This window comes from Cryptomeria japonica, chromosome 8 (genome assembly GCF_030272615.1).
Source record: "Cryptomeria japonica chromosome 8, Sugi_1.0, whole genome shotgun sequence".
Classification (NCBI taxonomy): domain Eukaryota; kingdom Viridiplantae; phylum Streptophyta; class Pinopsida; order Cupressales; family Cupressaceae; genus Cryptomeria; species Cryptomeria japonica.
The window spans coordinates 354,217,874-354,238,042 of NC_081412.1; the positions used below are offsets into that span (position 1 = coordinate 354,217,874).

The window sequence follows — 20,169 nt, forward strand, 5'->3', positions numbered from 1 at the left end:
TAGCTTTTTTATTATTCGTCAAATAAACTTTTGTAAACTTTTATAAATAAGTGCCAATTGCACTTAGATTTCTAATATTAATTTTTCAGCCTACTTACTGATGAAGATTTTATTCAAGGAGTCTTTTGAATTCCGTGTTCAATTGTCTTGTGAAATAAGTAAAATCTAGAAATTATTGAAAACTTTGTATTGTAATCTTTATTAATGTAAATTTCATAGCTTTGTATGCAAATCTTCATATTTAATTCATAGAAAACATAAAATCTCCTGTCTAGTGTAGAAGTGCCGAACTGCCTTGTGCCCTAGCCTTTGAACAGAACAAGAAGTTTTTATTTTAAGTTTGTATTGCACACTTGAATCACCAGTAGTTCTAGGTTTTATAAATTTCAGTAAAATGAAACTATCATCTCCTCACACTTCTTAAAAGGGATTTTCCCCTCAGAGTTCAAAAAAAGGCTTTAGCTCACACTGTTCCATTTTGTGTTGCCTTGAAAGGTACAAATTAAAACACTAACATGGTGCCACATAAGAACCAAAAAAGTTCCAGTGAAACATCAATCAGGTATAAGGTTCATGTCTTGTTTCAATTAAGTGCTTGACATGTGTTTGTCAGGCATCTGAAGTGTGCAAGTTATATGTTGAATGGGTGCTAGTGATGTGTCAAGAAAATATTAATAACTTGCCAAGCAAGTGTCAACCAAACATCAAGGGAATGTCAGTCAATGGCCAAGCAAGTGCTGGTCTGGCATAGAGCAGGGTAGAGTGTCCCGAGACGAAATTGGTCAAACAATTGTAGGGTGTCAGCCAAATGGCAATTGGCACTGTGTGGATGTTGATCAAATTTCATTTGAGCACCAGTTGAGTGTCAATCAGAAGTAGGAACTGCGAGTGAAAATAATTATGGCCATAAACCCAAAATGAAAAAAAAAATATGTATTAACATCATCTTATTATATGATATAGAAATCTGGGTTCAGAATTTAATAGAGACTATACAGAATGGTCTTCATTGTGTAATTTGCAGTCAAGTTGTATCTCTCACATTAGTTTTTTCTACCCTAAGAATTGTTCAACTCAAACCATGAATAAGAATAGCAATAGATAAAAAAAAGATAAAGAAAATCTAAAAAACTATTCAATATTAGTATACTGGATGATATACTTACATCTCTCCATTCCATGCAATCAGTTTCAGAAACAGTGGAAAATACTGCAAATAGAAAACCAAATCAAAATCACAAATTGAGCAGAGTCCAAAAGAGATGATAATTTGCTATAAATCAATTTTTCCTATGGGAAAGATTGGTCTTGTTGTCATTCTGTAAGTCGTTTAAGTCCCAAATATATTCAGAAAAATGAGAAAAAATGCAGTAAAATCATGTTCCATGTGACCTCCTCGACAAGACTGTTCTTGGGCAGGTTTGTTCACAACTAGAATCTAGAACATAAACAAAATATATAACAAAAGGATAACAAAAGTTATCATACCTGAGGGAGCAAACTTGGGAAGGCACTTAACAACTTTATTTTGTTTCGATTGAGGAAATCAAAAGTTGCCATTGCTACTAGAGGATCTGTAAATTGCCTGAATTGCAAGCAAAAATAAATATCATTAACTTGTTCTTTCCATAATTAATTAAAATAAATATACAAAATTCTTTGTACAATGAAGGGGCTACAACATCAATAATAAGCTAAGAAAGAGCTTGGAACCTATGATATGTGAAAAAAAAAAATCTCAGAATAGCAGACTTATCACTAACTAATGGTCATATTGCTTGCCGCCAATCAAAGATTCAAAATAATGACTCTAATCAGTGAAGTCTAAAGATTAACAACGTTTCTACCATCTTAAATACTATTTTCCAAACCAATGGTAATATTGCTCACAGCCAATCAAAATAATGACTCTAATCAGTAAAATCTAAAGATTATCAATGTTTTTACCATCTTCTTAAACACTATTTTCCAGTCTTAGCATTGTCATTGGAGACCTCAACTGGGTCAGCTTGACCAGTATTCTCATGAACAGAAAAGGAGACATAATAAACAGCAACATATCGAGGAGTGGAACCACCAGCAATGGGCCAATCAGATGATGAACCTACAGCAGCAGTGGCAGTGATTGCTTCTACCAACTATGGAAATTTCTTTCCTTTGCAGAATGATTCTATTTGTATTTCTCTACTAATTTCATTGGTCAGAGATGTCCTTCCATCCTTGAACTTCTCTAAAGCTACAAAGAAAGCTTTCATCAAGCAATTGATCCATGTGACTCGTCAAACTAATCTTCTTGCTCCCCATTAATCGAATCTTTTTCTTTGCAGACCTTTGAACTTCTAAAGGTTTTGAACAAGGAGAACTTCTAACCAGGAATATTTAACATAGGTAAATTAAATCCTATAATAACAACATGCTTGATCTCATACAAAAGGTACATTAAGTATTTCTTAGGGTTTTAATTTGTCCCAGTCAGGACAACCCAAAACGGAATAGCATGTTAGACCCTTTCTTCAAATTTGAAGGGGAAGATCCCATTTGAAAAGTGAAGTAAATGATGATATTCCCTTACATAAAATTAAAATAAACCTGGAACCAGCTGCATTTCTTTGAGTGTGCAATACAAACAAACTGAAAGGAAACTTATATTTTTGTTCTTAGGCTAGGGCATGAGAATATCCAACACTTTCAAACAAGATAAGAGATTTTATGCTTTTTGCCTAATGTGGATAGCCTAAGATATTAGTGAACACTCACACTTTTCAACTAAATAAAGAAACAAAAAAGTGTATGCAAAACATAGATTGAATTAAATTGAAGAAACACACCTTGGTAAATTGAACCAAGGAATTGCATAAAAAGCCACAATCACCAACTTTAGAGAGACTTGAAATACAAAACCTACAAACTGAATAACATGATTTGATTTTCCTAAAAACACATACACAAAATCTCACAAGTAAACTTGAACAGCAATTTTAGTAACAATAGGCATACTGAAATCTATCAGAAACCTAAGTGCCAATAACAATTATTTATAGGTGTTCTCAAGATTTTTTGCTTGCGATTTATTCAACATAAATAAAAAGCGCACAGCAGTTTCTACACTAAAAATAGTTTGTTTGTCATCAAAGCAAGCCTTAAACACAAATTTGTCTTCAATACATCAACTAAAATTAAAAATCTTGAAGTACACTTATGTCAAAAAAAAAGTATCTAGGAATAGACCTTCTAGAAGATCCTCTATAAATAGAATATCTGAAAATAGATCTTCCAGAAGATCAACTCAAAATTAGCTGATCCAAAATTGGTTTGATCAAGAATAGCAACATCAAAAAAAACAAAGCTAAAAATGGCTACTACGGAACCCCACCTGACTGGCCTAGAACAGCAGTAGCAGCATTGTTTGTATCCTGTACCCTCTGAAATCTGTCAATGAAGATCTCAACCGGTAATCTGTCAGATAGTGGCACTGAAACCATCTAAATAACCTTTGGATCCGATGTGTAGCTGCTCTCTGTAATAACTGTATCAATCTTGGCCACCTCCTCATCTCCATCCTAGAAACTCCTAGCAATGATAAACAACTTACCTATATTTTCATTATGCTGAACTCTTCCAATTGTGTCCTTTACCAGTCTCTGAAATTCAACATGTACCTCATCATGTTCAATCTGAATACCATCCTTATAAGAGAAGGTACACAAAAGAGATATCGCCAAAGAAGCAGTCTGTTGTCTAACTCCATCCAATCTAGTCTTTCAGTCTCCCAATATGGTGGCATCCTCATGATGAAATGGAACTAGAAATTTATACCGCCTCAATCAAGTAAATGTTTGGTTCTCTCTCAAACTTGCCACAATGCCCATCTCAATTAATTTTAAGGGTCCAAGAATAAGAGCAGGTTTCAACTTTTCTATGAGGCCCTCAAAGGTGGAAATCCTACCCATTATACCACACTCTGCCCCTCCCTCACAAGCTTCACCATGGCCAGTAAAGCATACAACCTATCAATCATTTATGACCCTTGTTGACAATATTTACCGGTCTATTTTATCCACTTTTTCCATTGTCACTAGCTGATCCAATCACTATTGTTGATCCAAGGAGAATAAAATATGTGGTACAAATCTTGTGGAGCATTAAATCCCTACAAAACTTTCAATGTCTAAGTCTGTTGTACATGTTTTCTTGTGCCCTTTAATTAAAATAGTTGTGACCTAGCTTTTGATGAGAAGATATTTATGTATTTAAAAGCAAAAACTTGTCATTATATCTTCAGTCAATCCACAACAGCATACCAGTGTAACATCCCACATTTTCGATCCCCTGTGATAATTGATTATAATTATATTGTTTCTGGTCCATGGTAATTTGGTGTCGATTTAGTTCATATTCTTGTAGTGTGATTGTTGCAATGCAATTGGTTAACTGGCATATTTAATTATTTTCATGTCTCAACTAACAATACTACTAAGGTATATGTGGCGAGATTACGTTATGCGACAAGTACGTGTATTGGAAAAGACCACCTAAGTCCTAGTGCTGAAGTATGTTAACATGATCCAATTGCGTTGGAAACAAATAATTAATTAATTAAATTAAGTTCATTAGATGATTAAAAATAAGTAATGTATGGTGTTAAATGATTTATTTAGTGCTTGGAATCTATTTTTATTTTAATTATATTCTCGATAATTTCCAATATCTTTTAGAAACAGAAATAAAGTGTATTGAGCATTTTTAATTGTTTTAACTAAACTGATGTGAATGTGCAAGTTCATAATTGAAATTTGAAGATAAATGATTATATTTATTTTATTTTGGAGAACTAAAGAGGATTTCTTATCTTTAGTTATGATGAGTTTTAAATATTATAAAAAATTAGAAAAAGCTAAAATCTTATTATTAGTTATTACTTATTTCCCAATTTGCGTGCACCAATAGAAAAGATGATTTAATAAGATTTTTATTTTAAATTGAGGACAAATTATTGTTTGAGGAGTTTCTTCCTACAATAAGAAAATGCATGATTAGGATGCAAGGAGAGAATTCTTTTACAGAAGATTAATAATTCATTTCATTGAAGAAGTAAATAGCGAAGCATTTACAAGTTGACATTTACAGTTTTTGGATTCTTGCTTTCTTAGATTTAAAGTTCAAAGGTTGATTAGATTTATTTTTTGGGATCTTCATCAGTTGTTGTCAAGTTACAAAGGATTCAAAGTAGGATCTTATTCATGGAATAGCTATAATAAACATTTTGGTTTGGTTTAATAAAGAATTTAGATTCATGATTAGGTGTTCCTTTGTTTAAATGAATGTATCTTGTTCTAAAGGAAACAGTACTAAAATTGATCATTAATTGAAATTAGGAGGTAGTTTAATTTAGCAAAAAACATGATAATAGTAGATTGGTGGAGTAATTAAGAAATTCAATTAATCCAATTGCTAAAATCTAGTTGCTTAGATTTGAAACCAGGGTTGCTTGTACAGAAAGTAACCTAATAGAATCTAGAGAAAAATTAAGAGATTTATAGCTTTGGATTTAGGTGTTTCCTCAATAATGATTTAGGAATGTAATCTAAAACCAATAGGAATTCAAATTATTGTTTCAAAATTTCAATGATAGATATTTACACTTGAAACTCTATGAATTTGTGTTAGAAAGAATGGAATAGAAACAAACTCATTATGGATTCAGAAGAAAACATGACTTAGATATTATGGGAGATATTTGTATGAACAAATCGATGAGTTGTTATGACTGTACTGATTGTATGATTATGTTGTGGAAGTGATTGGATGACAATGTACTTACTTTGAGTGAATATGGATTTGAAATCTCGGTGCTAATTAGTAGATGAGTAAACTTTATTTGATAGGTCTAAACCAAGAGATCGATTGAACCTGTTGTATGAACATCGTTTTGTGAATGATTAGAATCTTTAATGAATTCAAAGAATCACAAATGAACTCAGAATGGTATTTTCAAAGTCATAGGACTCTTGCTTTGTTTTCTCTGTATTTACATTCTGTCATATTTCTAAATTGGTTATTAGAAAATCCTTAGAATGGACTACAGTTTTTATCTAGGAAGCTAGTTCTAGAAAATCCCTGTTCAATACAGAAATACTAGGAAACTGCAGTTTTAGAGCACTAGTGCCTACCAAATGCACTGGTGTACATAGTCTACCGTAGTGATGACTTTCAATTGTTCTAGCGTCCCTGAAGTGCATGTGTCCTTCAGATGCATGTAGACCCTAGAGTGTGTGTCATACTCTAGCCTATTGGAGAATTCTTCAATTGCACTGTAGCTTCAATTGCACTGTAGACCCTGAAGTTTGCACTGTTGTCTGGCCTATCAGAGGATTCTGAAAGTTGCACACTGTTCTAGGATGTCAATCGGTCCATATTTTGACTGTAGCCAGGGTCAGAAAACAGTATATAAAGTTTAGCATGATTTCCTTCTACGGAAAGGTTTAGGATGGTTGTCCTACTTAGTTGCATGTGATTACAGATATGATTGGTGTTGTAACATCTTTGTTATGAGTAGAACCTGATTGGTACTATGGTGATTGTAAGTGTAATCAGAAGTGTGCTCCATGCTTCTTTACACCTAATGGTTTTGTTACAAGACTTTGAGTATCTTGGTTGCCAATAAGTTACCTGGATTAGATTGGATTGAGAGGAATTGAGGATGATAACATCCAACATCACTTTCTCTACCACATTTGAAAATTGACGTCCCCTTAAGATGGGATTGCATGATAATTCAAGCTTACTATTCTCACCATAGACTCACAATGCACAGGCTCCATTGCTCTTGCAAGGCAGGGGCTTTACAAGCTGTATTACACATTTTTCCCCTTCAATTACTAGAGCTACGAAAATCTCCAACAAAGTCTTACGGCCTGACTTGTGGTTTACACCAATTTCCACCAGTGGGTGGTGTGCTTTGCGTATTGCTATGCCTAGCTTTCTTATGTGAGTTTTTGGTATAACAGTACACTACCTTTGAAAGTTGACATCTTTGTGTGATATGGGACAACAAGATTGTGCGTTATGGGATTATTTGTGTTGCGAATTCTAGGATGGGCAAGTAGCTATACTTTGAGTTCACTCCTTATATAGAGTTAGACCACATGCCTAAATATTGTTAATGTGTTCTACGATGGGTGTGTAGGTATAGGTTGAGTTTACTCCTTACGCAAACTCTATGTTAAAACATTAGTCATCTTATGTGTGTTGCTTTATGTATCTGATTTATGTGTGTTTGCTTTGTGAATCTGAGTTGTGCATTGAGGGGTGCTTTATATGGTTGATGTGTGTTATTTGGTTTTGTGTATTCGTACACTTATGTTGATGTATGTAGATTGGTTTTATGTGTCGAAAGTGAAATTGTGCTAAGGCTACAATACATGTATTATGAAATGCAAGTTATCCTACATTGAACATATGTTTCTTAACAAGTTGTATGGCATCAAATGACAAGGCCTCTCATTGTCAGTAGACATCTTCGTGTGATATGGGACAATAGGATTGTGTGCTATCGAACTATATGTTGTGAAGTATAGGATGTGCGAGTGAGAAAATCAGACACCTAGTAGAGGAAGTGCATTGACTTTTGTGACAAGAGTAGCCCAAATCAGCACCCGGAACATTTAAGTGGCAAAAGTGGTCTTAAACCAAACATGAGAGCTGTCTACGAGGGATAAGTGTCAGATTGGCGTGCCTAGGGATTGATCATATCTTCCAACTGACATACCTTGTCAAAAAGGGCACCTAAATGTAGTTTTAAGTGGCAATACTGCATAGGATGCTCACCTAATGGGCAATGATCAGCAATTAAGAAACAACATCAACAGGAATGTATTCCTAGTAGGTTAGGGTTGCCTTTTAAGTGACATGACTTCCATAAATGCGCACTTGCTAGCTTATATCAGTATTTTAAGTGAGACAAGAGGTTAGAAGGTGCACATTGAAGAAACACACATGCTTATACTGAGAGGTGGAGTGAATCAGTATAAATCTATTTTTACTTCTTCACACTTAAACCATAAGCATATCAATTGCACAATATCAATAACATAGAATGCAACACAAAAAAATCCACTCACATAAGAGACACGGGATTTTACGTGGAAACCCTTCAAGAGAAAACCACAGCAAAATATTGCTTGTATAAATCTTCTTACAAGGGGGTGCTATTTTTTATTTTAGTTTGTTATCATTTTGTAAAACATTTGTTATGTTTATTGTTAACATTTTTTTCATATTTGATTATTAATATTTGTTTTGCTACAAAACCTAGGTTAGGCACCAAAGGATTGTAAAGAAGACTAAAGATTGTACATAACCCAATTCTTCCTGTCCAAGAGAGGTCGAAAAGGAAAATAAACCAAACCGTGGAGTTTATATTGCCGCCAATCCATTCTCGAAAAGAATATTACCAAACTGAAACGAGTATTAAAAAACTTTCAAGGTTCCATACACCATACCTCCATTCAAAACAAAACATAAAGACCAATTAGGACAAAAAACAACTTCAACCAAAACAAAAGTCCTTCAAACTACTAAGCACAGAGAGTATCCCTTCAATGACACACTATTAAACAAAAAACTTATGTCAAGAAGAAGCAAATTATAATAACATTGACCTCCATACAAAATTCCAAAGCCAAACATAGGGTGGTGACGCAAATTACACAAGCCTCACCAAGTCCCCACCAACATTCTTACATCTACCACAAACATTGACCTTCTTAGGCAGGGAGACTTCATTCAAATGATCTGAATTAGCATCCTCACAACACCAAAAAAATTCAAGTTTAACATTAGGGGATAAGTTCACATTTAGTACCTTGGCAACTTCCTCAATAACCTGCTACAAATATCTTGTCATCACTTGATAGAATGTAGGTGATCGAGAGAGTAGTTGAAGTAAACTCTACCTAATGCTCCACATTCTCAAAGTCATTGCGCAATAATTAGGAGCCCACCACATTCAATTGAATCTATGCACAAGTCAAGAATCGATGCACAACTCAATAATTGAGCCATATTAAGAACATTCATCCTTCCCTTCATATGGCCAAGGTCCAAAAAAAAATTTGTCATGGCCATGCTAATCCCACCACTAGGTGCAACATCCATCTACTTGCCCAATTCCCAAATCCTCAACACTCACAAGCGCAAATTAGGATTCTTATTGTTGCTCTAAGTAGGCAACAAAATCATCTATCATCACAGTATTAGTCAACCCTTGCTTGTGCAGCCTCACCATCCCCTTGCAATCAAATTTCCTATCGTTCTCATTAGACTACTAGTTGTGTTGCTTGCCCTTCCTAACTTCAAATGAAGGTTCCATTAAAACCTCAAGCGACGATTTCAAGAGAAACCACCAAGAAATGACACCTCCAAATTTCATAACACACGTCTGTTGAGATATGAATGATAATGTAATTTAACCACCACAACTACGAAAAATGATACCCAAACAATAAAATCTCCATCACTAAATATCCTTGTACTATCCCTTGAGATACAATGAACACCAAATCATAATTGCAACATAGTCCATCACCACCACATTATCAAGTCTAACATTTAATAATTTAATTTGATAATTTTTTCAATATCTAATATTTGTAAATTATATCGATTTATTTATTTTAATATTAAAATGTGAAAATTAATTTAATTATATGTATTTTTTAGATTACAATAATAAATATAATTAGCTTTTTTATTAATTTAGTAGGGGTTATTATTTTGGGGTCGACCCTTGAATTGTGAGGGTGTTCATAAGATCCACATCCCATTCAATTCATTTTGTATGGACAACACTTTAACTAATGCTCTAGAAGAGAAGGATGTTGTTGCAATACATTCAAAAAACTCCTATGGCTTGAATGCTTTCTCCTTTGATCCCCCTCCTACGGAGTAGTTACTCCTTATTCATCCTTGCTTTCTTCCTTCAACACTTGCAAGCTTGCCACACTCTATCACTACAATGGGAATATCACTCCAACATGCCCTACTAGCACTATGATGTTCTTGGGGAGAATTGAACCTTGGTCTCGAACATGAGAACCAAGTGGTCCTACCAATTGACTATAACCCCTTTGACAGCGATAAATAGAAATTGTTAGAATTAATTCAATTTAAATTTACAGATAATTAATAATGGCATCATCACCATCAATGAAGGGAGTAATAAGTGACATTAATGTATCTATTGACATCTTATGTCACCCTTAAGCCATCAATTATAGGTGATCAAAGACATCCTCGATGGCTTAACCCCTCTGCCAATCTAAAACCCTAGAAGACCTCAAACCCTAAACCCTGAGTCTTCACGCCTTGGTCTTTCTCAGCCTTGTTCTATTTTCACGTTGACTTGCTCAACCGATTACATCACTTAAGTCAACCGGCTAGAGGGCCTTCCAAACATTCCAATACTAGCCCCTCATTACTCACTACCAGCAAGCCGAAACTTATCATCCTATTGAAGGTTGAAGATACTCAAAACATGTTTCTTCAAAATGCCTATGTCTCCCCAATGAAAGCCTAAACCGCTGAATCATGGTCACCTCTATCGGCATCGAAAAGACTCGAAACTCGTCCCTTCAATGCACCAAGTCTCTTCGATGAGGTCTTCAAGCTATGTTCTCCCGGGCATCGATGAAACTGCTTCTTTGGTCACAACGATGCTAACGAGACTCTCTAATAATTTTAACCTCCGGGCGGCATGTCTATTTTCATCAGGTATCGATGAGACCTCATGGCTCGTCTCCCAGACGTATCATGTTCTTATATTCAATGGTTTGTTAATGATAAAAAATTGGTATACACAATCGAATCCAGAAACAAATCATTGAATATTAGCATGGATTGTGGAAATCTGGTAAAACTAGTATCATGTTCTGTCAACATCGATGAGACCAAGGAGACGGTCTCTTTGATGTTGTCAGGTCTCATTGATGATCAACTCAGGAAGGCGTTAGGCCCGGCAACAACACATGTTGCTTTAATCAGCCATCGAAGAGACTCTTTTCTGGTCTCTCCGACCCAACGATGACGATCGTTTTCTTTGAAGCTCCTGGCTCAATCTCAACTATTTACATAGTAGGAAGGTTTTCAGATCGACAGTGATGTTTTAATCGCCCATTATGAAGACTCCCATGATGCATCAGGGTAGTTCCTTTGCACACGAAGCCGAATCCAATGGCCCGCATTCAAAGCCAGGGCAAGACGTTCAAATTCAAACAGCTACCCGAGGTAGTTACCAACTAGTAGGTCAGTAATTAATTCTGACCTCATCAATGACCTAGATCTAATCCGATCTTGCTCCAACCACTTCCTGACATTGCAAGACTATTTCAACCACCTCTCTCAATCTTCTTCAAAGCTTCCATGCCCATTTATTGCTCACAGAGGCCTACCGTTCTCGACAGAGAACATTCAGACGCCATCCCGGTGATAGAGTCGCTTGAATTTCAAGGGTCTCCTACCTACATCGACTGCATCAACGTCCTTTTCGTCCTTCTCTGATTGAATGGATTTGTTCCCGCACACAATCAATCAAATCTTTTAGTCTGATCCATGTATTTTCATTCCTTTTGTACCGAGCCCTAGTAGGTTAGGGTTTCAGAATTCAATGCCTAATCAGAGATATGCCTGCACTATAAAGGCAATAATGTAACATATTTTGGGGGTTTTGTTCTCTCCCATGGTTTTTTCAGATTTCTCATACGGAGTTATTCTTTGTTATCTGTAAATCATTTTGCCTTTTGTTAATGAAATCACTTGTTTTGCCTCCTTAGGTCAAGATAGAAATGTGTGTAGTGGTGGTAATTTCATAGCATATTGTGCATCTTCTAAGCTTGGGAAAAGAATCACAATTCTAGTCTTGGTAAATCACCTCCATAGTCTTGGTAAATCACCTCCATTTACTTTTTTGCACTCCTCCTCCCTTTACAAGTCAATAAAATGGGTTTATGAATAGGCTTTACAAGCTTTGGGTTGGTTCAACACTGCACACTAATTGGAAAGGAAGCCAACCTTCTCCGAAAATTCAACCTCACATGTCAAGGTCCCACACTTGGAGTTTGTTTCCATGTTTCACAAGGTTGTCTAAGTTAATAGCTCAGACAAGGGTGCAAACTTTTCTGACAACAATATCCATAAATAAATTAGTACATTTCAATCCCAATATGTATCTATATTGCTTTTAATGAAATGAAAATCTCCTCTAATAGCCATATCCATATTAGAGGATCTCGAACAATCGTTGTATCCATATCGAATACCATATCCATCTCAAATATTGTATTTGTATTTATACCCACATTTGTGTATGCAACCTTGATTGAAATGTTAACATGAAGCTTGTTGTAAACTAAAGGAGACAACCTATGAATTGCTTCAGTTACTTGTTTTCAGATTTTAGGGAATCCTTATCCACACCATCCTTGAGGACTCTTATCTTAAGATTTTCTGAAACAATCTCAAGAAGATTTACATCAGCTTGTCGTGATCATATCCCCAAATAAGTTTCAACCATCCCAAAATTTGTTGGCTCAAAATCATGCATTGTTTTCCCTTGGAGTGCAATGACAGTCTCAAAAACCGAATTGTAATGCCTCAAGCATTTGTGTCTTGTATATCTACTGAATTTTGCTATAATTCCACTATTGTTCTTTGGGTGATGTTTGTATTTGCCATTGATGCATTCTCAATGATATTTTTGTATTGGCATCCATATTTCCAATTATGGGATGCGTGTGTTGTGCTTGTATATCTTTGGGTTGACACAGTACTTCAGTTTCACTATTTTCACTATTTATGATATAGGTGTGATTATTAAATTAGATTTAGCATTCTGGTTTATTATTTTTTCAGAATCTTGATGTCTAGATTATGCTAGTCATAGATGATTGCCAGTTAGATGATATGATTTATTGACTCATATTGATATTATGCCATATTAGGTGTTTATGCACTTGCTTTAGCTATTTCCATATGATGCAAGTACACCTGATGTTTCACATGAGTTTACAAGCATAGGGTTTGGTTAATTTGAAGATAGTCACATTGGGTAAAACATGTGTTAACTTTTATGTCACTCAATTTAAGTAAAAAATGAGTCTTATGAATTCGTATGTGAATCTAGATCTGAATTGTTGTCAATTATGAAATCCATCTGTTTTGTTCAAACCCATAAAGTGAGTGAGTCCTTTATGTGTGGTTGTGTTATCCTGTCACATTGCATTTTACATTATTTCAAAAGTGTGTTGTGTGTTTGCAGGATATTAAATGCTTTGAGTAGAAGATAATCAAATTGCACCTTAGTGGAAATATGTTTATTACATTATTTCATTAATACTGAAAGGAAATTAAAGTGTATTTAATTGTTCCTTAGAAATAAAATATTTCCTTGCAAGAAATAGAATTGCCTTATTTGGGATTATTTCATGGGAAATATTAATTGTAAGCTAATTGTAATGTATTAGCTTTAGTTATATTGGTGCAAAGGTAAATTACATAAATGTTTGAAAGAAAAGGATTATATCTGTTTGAAGTTGGGAAAATATTTATTTATAAAAAAAAATTATTTAAAAGACCTCTCAAATGGGAAAGTAGGAAAATATAGAAGGAAAGAAAAGGCTTTTTTTTCAAAATTTTTGTATGCTTGCTTGAATTGGAATTGGCTTGGTATGGAATTTCTTGTGTGTGTAGCAAGGGTTGTTGTGTGGTTCATTCATTAAAAGGAGCCTTCCTTCCAACAGGGATATGGCATCCTTGTTATAGGATTGATTTAGTGAATTTTTAGTACTTCAAAATTAAATGATTGTATTTTTGAAAATGTGTAAAATAGAGCCGAGGATATGGAAAACAAAATTTGGAATCCTTTTGAGAGTTGAAAAGGTTGTAATTGTACATTTTAGACACACAAGGATATGTTTGAAATTTGAAAATTCTATGTATTTTGAAAACTAGAAATTTATGGTTTCAACCAAATTCAATAATGGTGGATTTGAGGATTTATGTGGTTTTATTGTTTTCCAAATCGATGAAAATTGAAATCTAAACCATAAATGAGTGTGGAGGATTAGTCTCCCTAATGTTTTTGAATTTTACATCTTGTGGCATTGTGTCTCTAAATTTTGCATTGTTTTCCACTCCATGTCCAAATTGTAAATTTGGCAAGTTCGACACTTATGATCGACGTATAGGTCAAGAAAGGGGTTGCCTCTCACCGCTTGCATGAATTTGAAAGGAATTCATATTGTTGTGCGTATTGCACACCCATCCCCATCTTGGACAAGGACCCCCCAGTTTGTGCCTTTATGTTCTTGCGGAAGAGGAAAGGGGTATGAAGGGTCAAGTGCCGCTAAAACCAAATTCGGCCTCTAGGGCCATATTGCGAACTTCAAACTCCCGAATTCTCGCAAAGTCGCCTAAATATGAAGAAAGAGTTAAAAGCCTGCAAAGTCGTTGAAATGCCGATTTTCGCCAAATGGGGGTTAAAAGTTAAAATATCAAAAACTTTGAAGAAGGTCACAAACCCTCGAAATACGCATCAAAAGGATAAAATCGCGAAATGTTTAAAAGTTTGCATAAAATGTGAAATCGCCAAAGTTTGTGTAAGTGTTGAAAACGTCGAAGTTCGCACTATAGGGTGAAAAGTCAAAAGATTTAAAGTTTGAAAAAACCACCAAAGCCCCGAAATTTGTCATAGACTTGGAAATAAGCCAAAACCCCAATTTTCGCTAACTTAGGATAAAGTGAAAAAAATTTAAAAGTCTAAAAAAGGCCTCCAAATCACCGAAGTTCAGCAACTAAGGCGAATCACGATTTTTTTTAAAGGCTTGCAAAAACCCCCCCTAAACACCGAAGTTCGGCAACTAAAGGTGCAATGTCAAAGTGTTTAAAGTTTGAAAAGAGACCTCATTCACCGAAATCGCGACCTGAGGGAAATCTCGAAAAGTTTTAAAGAGTTTGCAAACCACATGAAATCGCCGAAATTTGAACCTAGGCAAAATCGCGATATTAAGTTTACAAACCGCCCTCAATCGCCGAAGTTTGCGATTCATGAAAAGGGCAAAATATAAAGGTTTTCAAAAGATCATAAATCCCCCGAAGTTCACATCAAGGGCTCTACGGTCGCGAAGTTAAACGTTTTAAAACCCTGCAATCCCCCCCCCAAAGCTCCGAAATTTGCCATAAGTTTGCATAAAGTCCAAAATCCGCCGAAGTTCGCAACAATGTGCAGAATCGCGGGGTATATGAGGGTTTTTGAAAGATCATAAAAACCATTTTTTTGATGCCAAAGTTCGCGTGAAGCGTAAACCACGAAGCCTTAAAACCTTCGAAGAGATGCAACCCCCCCCCCCCCTCCCCCCCATTTTCAACACCATAGTTAAATCACGCAAAAGTTTGAAGGTTTGTTGAAGGAGAGCAAATCACCCAAGTTCGACGCCTAAGGGTTAAACGCAGAAGTTAAAAGTCTGAAGAACCATCCAAAACCCCCATATTTGCTGATTTTCGGGAGATAAAGGAAAACTTTTAAAAATAGAAAGGCGTTAAGTTACCAAGTTTGCAAAAACGCATCTTGAACCGAAGTTGGGCGAATAGAAGCAAAAGGGAAAATCGTTGAAACCAAGTTCGCAAAATGGCTTTTAGCCCGAAAATGCCAATGCAAAAAGGGGCGTTAAACTTAGATATTTTCAAAACCAACTTGTAGGCTGAAATTGAACAATAGAGCAAAATCACTTTTTCGCCAGTCAACCAAGAAGCTTTAGTGGATTCAGATCACCCAAACACCATCAAGACCAAGGATCAGATTTCACGTTCGAAGAGAAAACGGCATTTCAAGATACATCTCACAAAGAGCTTCTCGAAGCCAAGCGTCGTAAATAAAATTTAATATTTGTTGAGTTAAAATTATTTAATTTTTCAAATTGATTTATTAAAGTGAAATCAGTTGTTTGCAGGTCGCAGGACGTCATCGCAGAAAACCAGGAGCCAGGCACTGAAAGCTGGAAAAGAAAAGGATGTAGGAACGCGCTGCAAGAGCGCGAGATCTGAACTGGGCATTGGGAAGCATGCCAGTGGACGACAAGCTAAAATTCACCACCAAAGATCGAAGAACACTCCGGATACTACAAAGCATGCGTTCTCAGGAAAAGCACACAACTGGATTTAATTCCAGAAGTTCAGTTTCTGTAAACTGAAACTGTTTTATTGAAAAAACTGCCTATGGGTCTCGCGCAAGATATTTTTGTGGACAGTTATGTCCAACTACCGGATAGACTCAAAATAATGCCAAAACAGTTGTAGGTAGTTGAAATTGTGGTTGGTTGGATAACTGAGAATTGATTGCGCATAGATTAAAGCTGCCAGCTTTTGGAAGGCAAATCAGGACCCTTGGATGCAGTCCATCCTAGCCTTCGATTCAATTTTGTAAATTCTCTAAAAGGCAGAGGCCTTTCTTTTGTAAAGCGTTAGAGATTTTTGTTAGATAGTCAGACAGTTGGTTAGAATTTTGTAGTTAGATTTTAGAAGGTAGAATAGGTTAGATCTTAGCAATAGCATAGAGATGTTATAGAAATTGTTGTAATAGGCAGCTGAAATCAATATATAAACATTGATTTGGTGTTTATTATCTTGTTTTCATCCTATTTGCATGGTTTCTTTCAGCTGGTTAATTTTAGAGTGCAGGAATTTTAATGGTGAAGTGTGGAGAGGTATTTGATGCATTTCTGGTTCATACCATTGGGGGTTTGCTGATTGTAGGTCACCGTGCATGGTTAGTCTGAACCCAAACTGTGTTTAGTTCAATTGCACGTGTTCGTCTTAGGCTGCGCCAAAATTGGGTGCCTAAAACGAGTGTCTCCGATCTGAAAAATCCTTCATCCCTTGGAGCTTGCACCGTTTTTGTCTAGTTGTGAGGGTATTGTTGTGACCCAATCACACATCACCCCATCCCTGATAGGGACCCCCCCTAGCTTTTAGGCCCTTTTGGTCGTTTGGTCTTGGTTTTTGTGTGTGGTGGTGGCAGTCTCTTCACGTTGCGGATGTTCGGGGGGTCAGTTAGAGTTAATCTGCTTCTCTGTCAAGCGAATTCTATGAAGTCTAGGGCCTGTTTTGTCCTTTTTCTAGGGTTTTGCCTTTTGTCCTAGATTTTAGGGGTTCCTGTTAGGGTTTCGAGAAAACTAAGCATACGACTGGAATCAGGACCCTTCAAGGCACCTCCCAATAAAATTTGAGCCCAAACATAGCAACTTTCTAGTTTTAGAAAGTCCCTATTTTTTAGGGATTTTTCCGAGTCCCGGAATGTCGCTATTTTGCCAAAAAAATCAAACTTACTATTTTTAGTAATTTCTATTTTTAGTAAGTTTCTATTTATAGTAAGTCATTATTGCACCCTGTCTAGAGATCTGAAGCTGACACCTGGACAGTTTCTATTTTTGGAAGGTCAGTACTGTAGTCGGGAATAATCATTATGTTATGTTGTTATATTATGTTTATGTTGTCGTCGGTAATAATGAGTTACGGCGGTCAGTTAGTTAGCCGACGGGTAGGTAGTTGGAGTCGCGACGGTTGTGTCGCACCCCTTCGGCTGTCATATATTGTAGCACCTCCGGGTGTTGGAGGACATGTAATATGTACGACAGATATAATATGAACATCCTTTGACATTAATGGAAAGATTATTCTGGTACTTCTTTTGTATTTGCATTGTGCATTGCTGTTCAGTTTCTGTATTCTTCCTGTTTACCCAGTGAGGTAAACATTTGGCGCCGTTGCCGACACGAACTCAGGAACGGAAGACACGGATGGCGCACAGACACAATGGGCCTACCCGTTGGTGAAGTAAACCAGGAGAACCGACGACAGCAAAAGACGTGTTGTGTTTTGATTTATGTGTGGAGAAACATGAAATTGTACCACAATTAATGCCCAATTTACTGAATAAAGACAGAAATAAGAAATTAGAAACCGACGAGTGGGAGGCTGCGCAGAAGGCTTTGATTCTGGAACAACGTGTAGAACGTAGACGGAGGCTGAGGCAACTTGCCGAAGGACGACCTGCCGAAGGGTTGCCCGAAAGGGAACCAAGGAGGTGTCACGGAAGGTGCAGAAGCCGAGGGGAATTTCTACGCGTCGCCAGACTACGGTAGAGCGAGAAGCCTTGAAGAGTTTCTGGAGGAAACTAGGTTACGGAGAGAACTAGTTGAAGAGACTCGAGATCGGTTCAAAAACTTATCTCTCACGCCACAAAGGGAGGATCACCGAAGGGAGCCGCGCACGGGTGACGACGAAGCGCCACAAAGGGAGGATCACCGAAGGGAGCCTGGCACGGGTGACGACGAAGGGGAAGTTAACCGCACGGTAGGTACAAGGCAGAACACCGTACCTTTGGTCACCACCACAGGAGGCATCAGCGGCATCGGAGGGAGCAGCACCGGAGGGCAGACACAGCCACAACCACCTCCAAGTAGACGATTTCCATCAATGGCGACCAAACAGAAGTTACCCAAATTCAACAGGGATAGCAAAGATGATCCCGCACGGCATTGCCGTACATGCGAAACCATCTGGACAGCCAACGAGGTGACTGACCAGGATGAATGGATGAAGCAGTTCCCCGCCACACTGAGAGGAGTGGCTATTGACTGGTACGTAGACTTGGATAAAACCAGTGTAACTACGTGGGATGAATTGAAGAAGGCATTCGAGAAGGAATTCCGGCTTCTCCGGGATGATAACGAGATAGTTTCCGAAATCTACGGAACAAAGCAAGGAAAGAAGGAGACTGTACGGGCGTACGGGCGCCGACTAAAAGAGTTAGTTGGGAAAATGGAAAGCCAACCGGCCGATGGCTTGAAGAAGAGGTGGTTTGTCGAGGGTTTGAACCCTAAGCTACGACGGAAGATGAAAATTGTGCCTCCAACATCCTACGACGACGCATACAACCGGGCCATGGACCTGGAAAGTGAAAATAAGACGGCCAAAAAGAAGAAGAATAGATCTTCATCATCATCTGAAGATGATGACACATCGGGAGAAGAGAGTAGTAGTGATGAGAAGCCGAGGAAGAAAGTCACAGCCCTTCAAAAAGATATGGAAAGGATGTTAAAAGAATTTAAGACAATGAAGGGGACTACAAGTAAGGACGATGAACTATGGTGCACGGAGTGTAAGGAGAGCGGCCACACGAAAGGTGCCTGTCCCAAGAAGGCATTCTGCGACATCTGCCAGATTATGGGGCATTCTACGAAGGAATGTCCATACAATCTGAAGGCACGTAACCAGCAAGTGCTCTTTGCGCAGGAGCAGCCATCCACATCGGAGGCAAACAATAATGCATCATCTGGAGGATACCGGGACAACAGACGCGGCGGTGGAAGGAATAGCAACAATACCAATAACGGAAGCCGTATCCAGTATGACGCCAAGGGCCGGCCAATTATCCAATGTAGGGCCTGTAATCAGTGGGGGCACTTCGCCCGTGATTGCATGAAGGAAGCCACCCCTCAGCACCTCTGCCGTTGGTGTGGGCCAGGCGACCATGAGGACGCAAATTGCCCGCAGGCAGGGGTGAATCTCCTCAACATTGAGAAGGCTGAGAAGACTGGTGAGAAAGAAGTACTGGCGATCACCCGCGCCCAGACGAAAAAAGCCACTTATCCCGACCCCCGTACGGAGAAGGAGAGATTACGGGAGGCAAAGGCCAATATTGAACGTGAGATGACAACCGAACGACGGGACAACGAGGTGGCGAGTACATCATTCCGTACGGAAGTGGAAAATAACATCATTGGGCAAATATTGCAGATGGAGGTGCCGATAAAGGTAAAAGACCTTCTAGACTCTATGCCACAATTGAGGACTGCCATCCTCACCAATGTGCAAAGCACCGCATTGTCGAGTGCACCACAGGTAGGGGTTCCCGCCACCGCTACGAAGAGTACACCACAGGTGGAGGTTTCCGTCAGCCCTTCGACTGACCCGATGTTACTAGCCTTGAGCAGTGGTAGACACCCAGCTGTGGTAGAAATGGGTATCTGTGGGACCATTCTGAAGGACACCATTGTGGACGGTGGATCTGGGGTGAATGTACTACCAGAAGAAACATGGAAGCGGCTGGGGAAGCCC

The 20,169-nt window shown here is 37.6% G+C and overlaps 1 protein-coding gene across 2 annotated transcripts in view; it reads right to left on the bottom strand.

The window, feature by feature from the left end:
• Positions 1 to 20,169, bottom strand: part of LOC131045338 (uncharacterized) — a 290,081-nt gene that overhangs the window by 216,481 nt on the left and 53,431 nt on the right. For both annotated transcript variants that reach the window (XM_057978918.2, XM_057978917.2), the window contains exons 4-5: positions 1,489 to 1,585; positions 1,167 to 1,210 (exon numbers count right to left, since the gene is read on the bottom strand). In XM_057978918.2, the coding sequence (XP_057834901.1) occupies positions 1,167 to 1,210; positions 1,489 to 1,585 (141 nt within the window). The remainder of the gene's footprint in view (positions 1 to 1,166; positions 1,211 to 1,488; positions 1,586 to 20,169) is intronic.